Below are 7,394 nucleotides of genomic sequence, written 5' to 3'. Positions count from 1 at the left end.
ATCGCTACAGTGCGATCAATAGCCACTTATCGCAGCCGCTTCAGAAAATGTTCAGTGTTATTGCACGTCTCGGCGACCGCAAAATTGTTGCCTCCCTCCATTGCATGCTCACTTGAGGCTCATGCTGGCCTTCACATAGAGTGGTATGCAACGCCCGTTACCAGCGACAGGCCCGATGAACTGATCCGTTTATGATGCTCGGCGTTATTCTTAAAAATGATCCGTTCAGTGCTCTCTTCGACACGGATCTGCTAATGATTACTGCGGTGGTTCACCCCGTGCCCACTAGCACTAGTTGGGTACGTACGAGCGTGTGAGACTTCATTCAGCAATCCGGTATATTCGATACCATCGATCTCATATAGCCATCCAAAGGAAGCCCGAACAACGCATGCTAACGCCCCCTGGGTCCCAGATGAGGGTTAACGATCACGGCCCGCCTGTCCGCGAGATGCATCCGCAATTGCGTGTTGAAATAGCCAATACTTTGCGGACAATGGCACATCCCAATGTGTACCGCTAATGAGGGGTTCCCTACAGCACCGTATGATCAATGCGAACCACCTCGGCTTTATTCTTAAAAACAAGCCGTTATGACGCCAGCTCTTTTTTCAGCACTCGATTGGTTACTACAAATCACCCTTGGTTTTTGCCCTGTGTCTCGAGGCGAGATCGATGTTTGCCAGCTTATCACGCGCTCGGGTGGGGGTCAAATTGATCCGCCGAAGGTTTTTCCAGATTTTTTTCCAAACAACCCAGCGCAGCCATGCCAAATTTTGCATAGCTGTAGATAATTGAATCGCGGATCGTTTGGGATAAAAAATGTAGATGTACCTTGTAAGGTCGCGGACCTATGACAGGTCAAAGTTAGGCTATGGTGTCAGCGAATACAATTTCTAGGGAATCCTTCAATCTGATCCAACAACGGGGTGTTAGACGAAACCAAACATATCTGAGATGCTTTCTCACGCAACACAACAGTTGAATGATCAGATTGTATCTAGCTAAGGTCAGGTATGAATGTCACACCGAGGTCAAGACCAACCTGTTTTGTTACTTTAGGACTTGCTGTATGGGATAGTTTTTAGTGCTCATTTCGAATTTATTAGTGGCAGGAACCGCATTATGCACCATCCCTGGACTTCTTAGAGGTCAGAATAGGTCAATAACCTAAATGACCCAGGTCAACATTTGTTTTAGGAACATACTGTCTAGCGTAATCCTTGTCGTTTAGTCAAATGCAAATCTCAAAGCAATCTGACATTATTTTTGTCTCATTGACCTTCAAAAGGTCAAACAAGGTCACTGACTTCAAATGAGCATGTGATCTTTTGCTTAGAAACGGTTATCTAGGTTCTGGGGGCACTTTGGAGATCAACCTGGGAACTTGAACTCGTTTGACTTTTTTGACCCGGAGGTCATGACCTAGGAATCTGAATATTTGACCTGAGTGAGTTCACACATAGGTCAACATACCCTGCAAATTTGGTGTCTTTAGCTCTCTTAGTTCCCGAGATCTCGGGGGGGGGGTGGGGGTCAAATTGACCACCGCCCACCCGAACGGAGGGTATCTCTAGTCGGCCACCCGGGCGCGTGTCAACTGTCACAGTGACGAATCTAGGATTTCTCCTGGAGAAGGTCGAATCGGGTCATATGGTGCACATTCATTCCAGGGGACACTTATCGTCGTTATAGCGGGCCGTGTTGTGAGGTCCGGCGACATTTTTGGAATAGGGATTTTATATTTCGATGCATCAGGTGTATTTTTTTGGTGTTTTTTAAAAGCCCACAAAGCCATGTCCGGAAGTGTAGCGGGGGGGGGGGGGGGCGCCACTTCTTTGGGAGGGTAAATGGCCTCAAAGGAAACGCTTTGCCCGTCCCCATAGCTTATTTGAAAAGGACGCCTGGAGTGCGTTCGAGTCGCTTTGGGCGTTCGCTTAGTTGCCTTTGATAGATATGACGCGCGCCCTGTGGCAGCGGTCGCGCTGAAGGTTAGGCTATGTTGAACGTTAGGCAATGATGGGAATGACCGTGGGAGCATACTCACGTTAAAATTCCAACGCTACAAAACTGCCGTAACCCGGTATTGTACGATCAGGCGTTAGGGGTCAAGGCTCACACAAGCGCTGCTTGGCGTGATCTCCGGTCCCACAAATCCATCCGTTTAAAATGTTCGGATTGCACCTTAAAATCTGCATCTTCGCTGCGCCACTGAACTGACATGCAAATAATATGAAATAAAACGTGTTTCGCCTCAATTTTATAGGGAAATGTTGCCGCACGTCAAATAATTTTATTCCCGCCAGCTATCATCACATAAGATATTGTTAGTTGTTCGGTGAATTTGCGAGGAACATTGTTGACATAGATAAGACAGCAGTAATAGCCTTATTCCTCCGACAAAGACCAGGGGAATGGATCAGTATATTGGTTACATTTTTTTAAACGACCTATTTCTCCATTTTCCTGGTTTCCGAGGAGCAAGGCTATTACTGCTGTCTTGTCTGTATAAAATAGTGATAAATTTGTCACCAGTAAGACATCTAAAACTACCTTTTCAATAGCGCGGAAGGCCATATCTTATGGCTTGTTTGCCGGAGGATTGGCATTCAATCTGACAGGCACGAAATGCCACCGGGCACCTCCGAAGACGCGTCTTGATGGTGTACGCGTTAGTACTTCCCCTAACCAACGTACCATGTAGCCTCGCAGTGACATGAAGTTGTGTCCACGGATCCTCTGGAGGACAGCGGTGCCGTTCCTGGGGTCACCACCGGCTGCGAGCACCTCGGTCAGCGCCCTCGCGTACAGCAACACCGCGTCGTAGGCGTGCGCCGCCGCCACCGGCACCTGGCAGTCACGAGGTCACGAGGTCAACGGCCAGAGGACAGAGATGAGGCAGCCTCAGGTGCGAGAGGGGAAACTTGGAATTGCCCGGTTTCTGTACCTTTCTCGAAACTTTCCGAAGCGTTCTAAAGAAAAGCATGTGCTGAATCGCGCGATTCGATAAATCCAAAGAAATCGAAGCAGCATTTGTGGAAAATTATGCAACGCATGTTCAAACATTCGTTGTATTAGGTCACTGCGGTAACATTTCCACCTAAAATAAAGTGAAAGAGAGGTTCCAACGATGACTTTGAACGCTGGCGTACATTTTTTGTCATACCTTGCCACAGATCCAAACATGAGAGCATTGCGGGTCCGGTCACTTCCTGAGGCCACTATAATATATATATATATATATATATATATATATATATATATATATATTATAGTTTATAGTATATAGTATATAGTATATATATATATATATATATATATATATATATATATATAATATATGTATGTGTGTGTTGTGTGTGCGTGTGTGTGTGTGTGTGTGTGTGTGTGGTGTGGGTGTGTGTGTGTGTGTGTGTGGTGTGTGTGGTGTGTGTGTGTGTGTGTGTGTGTGTGTGGTGTGTGTGTGTGATATTAAATCATACATAAAACTGGCACCCCTGAGCACCAAGAAATACCCCAGTTGTGCCATGACCCCTGAGGGCTGATATAGCCAATGATAATGCAGTCACCGGTACTCCATAAGAGGGGCGTGACGGGCGTCTCATTCTCTTAAAACATACAAACAAATAGTTTGGGGTGTGCAGCTTGGACAAAGTGGAATGTAAGGACTCGACCCAAGTTTTCGGTTTGCATATTTAGAAAGCTTTAGCGTTCAACCTTTGAGGCGAGGAACTGAAATCTGTATCCATATTTCCTAATGGTACATATATAAAAGGTCCGAAGGCCTCCCTAACCCTGTTTGAGAAATTGCTCTGACATTTTTTTTATTCTTGATGAAGTTGGACGGGCCAGTGCAACAACTGTCTTCCCTCATTTTACGCAACATGACGCATCACAGCTTACATCAGTCGATGTTCTCCAGTCCCTATCCGATTAAGTGTTCCAACAGCTATTTATCCCGTTTCTTCATCGTCGCAGCCTGCTCAGTCTTTTAGATGGTAAACAGGGTCTAAAAATTTGTGTTTTAAATCCCATTATATATATATATATATATATATATATATATATATATATATTCATTGATGTAAAAAAATATGGTAACAACGAAGTCAGGACCATGCCCAGCAAAACCCTTTGACCAAACACTGAGGGAGCCAAGAGGCTCATCATAGCCAAGAACATGCATGGACGCAGATGAACTAAACTTACCACACAATCAAGGTTTGCAGCATTGGCACTGACACCACGGGCTGCCACTAGTTTGAACGTAACCATCTCCACACAAGCCCATCAGCACCAGCCATACTTCAGAAGCCACAGGCCAACAGCGCAACCGCAAGCATGCACATACTTACCGCCCACCCATCCTGTCACTTGGTTTCCTTGCCCCTCCCCCCCCCCCCCCCCACCCTCCTTCCCTCCCTCCCGCAACGGTTCAGCTGTCGTCATTGTTCTTCAGTACCGACTGCGTGCCTGCCGGTATTTGCGAACACGTGCGAGATACCTTCATCGAGCGGAAAATGCTGTGATGAATCGGCACGCCGAACGGCTCCTCCGTGGACGCGTTCTTTATCTGATCCATGATTTGCCTGCAGACAGTGCGCTGGGTAAGCACAGGCATGGGCCGAACAGCGTATGGAACAATATGCACCGTTGCTATATATATATATATATATATATATATATATATAATATATATGTATGTATATATATATATGTATATATACATATCACATTATGTTAGGCATAGTACGATATGGTTCATCCGGCAGTCCCGTGGAAAGGTGCAAAACATTCAACAAAACAAATGATCAAACCATGTTAACACACTGTTGGCTACAGCTCACACAGCAAAAGCAATTATGACGGCAACAATAAAGAGCGCAGTTTACAGGCTGTCCTGAATATCCTCCACAGCCGGATGGCCGCCTCAGACGCACACGTGGCCACAGCCAGCGCGTGCAGCTTCGGTCGCGGCACCCACTTGTAGTTGCTGTTGGTCGGGTGGCTGGGCGATAGCTTCAGCACGCTGCGCCACGGCTCGTAAATGTTTCGGAGCGCCTCGGCGTCTAGCTGATCCGGCACCCGCAGCGGGTTGGCGTACCCTGCAACATGCAACACGCTGGTCGTCGTGCCCTGCAAACGGTCGGACGGCCCAGCCACACACCTGTCGGGGAACAGATAGCACGCACCAGCCGGGCAGCGGCCAGTCAGTGGGTACTTATTATTTGCGCAATCTTCACTTGACACTTCTCGGTGAATACCATGGCCGAAGAGCAGAATATTGTTAGAACAGGATGATGGGTGGATACATGGCGAATAAAGAATAGTGATCAGGTGGGCCGGTAACGGCACTGTGGCATCGAATAAAAGGATTTCGAATCATCTGAATCGGCAGGCATATTGGAAAAGTTAGCCGTCGTCCATGCTCCGGTAACAAACTCCCAGTGCTCTCGTGGAAACTTTTGGCTAACGACCGCTCTCAACAGTCGATCCTGCGCCCCCTGAAAAGCTGGCTCGTCTCGTTGGGGCAAGCACGTCGCTAACGTATACCAGGTATAAAATGTATGCTCAACCTACGTGCCATGGAATACATTCCAAACATAATGGTGCCAAATGTGGCACATATACTCGATGTGAACCATACCAACTGTGAAATATGTGCCAAATGTGAACCATATCAAATATGACCCATACGTGAAACATGCACCAGATGTGAAAACTGCACAAAATACCACGTCGTTGCCCCATCTGAAGTTTGGAGGGCGACTGATAAGGACTTGTCGTTGCCTGACAACATGACGGGAATCGTAACACAACCGTTCCGAAAGAAGATCGACGCGACCGCCAACTGCTGTTTTTTTTAGGATATCTCTCCGGCATGTCGTGCAGTCGCGCACACATTTCGCTGGCATATGTGGCCTCCATTGAACATCTTTTACACCAAAAACGCGTCCGTACCTTTTCTGGTTTCGGAACAGCGACAGTTTTTGGGGAGCATTGCACGGCGACCTGCGGCGGCGCCGGCAGGCGGGCGATGCCGCGGTGCGCGTGCGGTGGGCCGACACTATTACGTTAAATGTAGTGTTCCACATTTGTATGGTGTTTTTAACTGATATAGCCGTGGCGACGACCTTTTCATGCGACTCACGGCCGTGCTATTTTTAAGACCTGGAGCCATCTGGTTCATGAGCTAGAAGGCTGCAAGGATGTGGGAGAGTGATTTTGGCAAAGTATTTCAAGGGCAATTTAGCATTCATGATGTAATAACGTCATTCGAAACCCGCCATTTAGTACCCTATGCGACGATAAAGGCCGAGAAAATATGACGATCGAGTCGTACATATCTGCCGCTTGTGAGCACAACTTCCAAATATAACGCTAACCAACTGGCTCTCAATAAATATTGTGGAAGGCACGATGACGTGGTGAAAAAAATGACGCATCGAGAATCATCTTTACAAAGCAGAGAAACTGTGTTGTCTCACGCAGTTTTTTTGTCTTAGAATTATACCAAAAGCCATAAGTGAGTTTGTTTTATGACATCTGATGCTTGCTTCAATATCTTTAAATGTGAAATGTGAAATTAAATATCCCATTTAAAGGGAGTGTTAACCATTTGAAGATATTGGAGTATGCATCAGATATCATGGAACAAGCTCACTTGTAACTATTGGCATACTTTTAGGACGGAAAGACTGCTCTCGACGGCACGACACCTCTGTTCAGTAAACATACTTTTAAATACTTCATTGTTTGTTTATGTAATCGTACGTTACAACACATCTGTTGAGGGCCAATTGCAGGCTGTTTAATCTGAAAACTGCGTTCACTAACTCCACATATGAACGAATCAGTAATTACATTTTTATTGGCCTTCTTTCCCGCATGTCCAATGGAATAACATAATTCGAGTGACGTTACTATGGTGCCATGAATACTGTGACCTCGAAAATGTCTTCCCGAAATACCATGCACACCTTCGTGGGTATGCAGCTCGGAAACTAGAGCAGCTTGGGTCTTAAGAAAGGCAGGGCTGTTGACTGCTGCGGATGATTTTCAAGGTGGCTATTTCAGCCCAAAGACCCATGGAAAAGTACAAGACGCCCTTAAATGTAGCGATACATCATAAATATATGGTCAAGGCAGATAAAATACACATCATTGTGCTCAGAACCAGCAACGCATATACCTGTTTAAGTTTTGTGTCGCTGTATGGTACAGACTAGTATGCACGAGATTGCAAAACTGAAAAGTGCGTTTTTCGGGACAACTTGACCTTTAACGTGGCATAGATGGATCATGTTTTGACCCAGCAAACTAAAACGTATTACAAATTGAGAGACCTATTCCAGACCAATCCACTGGTATTTTTCGCCAAGCCTTATCTTTCT

General features: G+C 46.2%; 1 protein-coding gene across 1 annotated transcript in view; it reads right to left on the bottom strand.

The window, feature by feature from the left end:
• Positions 1 to 7,394, bottom strand: part of LOC119095840 (guanylate cyclase 32E) — a 165,072-nt gene that overhangs the window by 105,884 nt on the left and 51,794 nt on the right. Inside the window, exons 6-8 of the mRNA XM_037218692.1 lie at positions 4,985 to 5,105; positions 4,505 to 4,589; positions 2,698 to 2,850 (exon numbers count right to left, since the gene is read on the bottom strand). Coding sequence (XP_037074587.1) covers positions 2,698 to 2,850; positions 4,505 to 4,589; positions 4,985 to 5,105 — 359 coding nt within the window. The remainder of the gene's footprint in view (positions 1 to 2,697; positions 2,851 to 4,504; positions 4,590 to 4,984; positions 5,106 to 7,394) is intronic.

This window comes from Pollicipes pollicipes, unplaced genomic scaffold, assembly GCF_011947565.3.
Source record: "Pollicipes pollicipes isolate AB1234 unplaced genomic scaffold, Ppol_2.1 Scaffold_4219;HRSCAF=4965_pilon_pilon_pilon, whole genome shotgun sequence".
Classification (NCBI taxonomy): domain Eukaryota; kingdom Metazoa; phylum Arthropoda; class Thecostraca; order Pollicipedomorpha; family Pollicipedidae; genus Pollicipes; species Pollicipes pollicipes.
The sequence above is the reverse complement of the archived record's forward strand: the minus strand, read 5'-3'. Positions and strand labels throughout refer to the sequence as shown.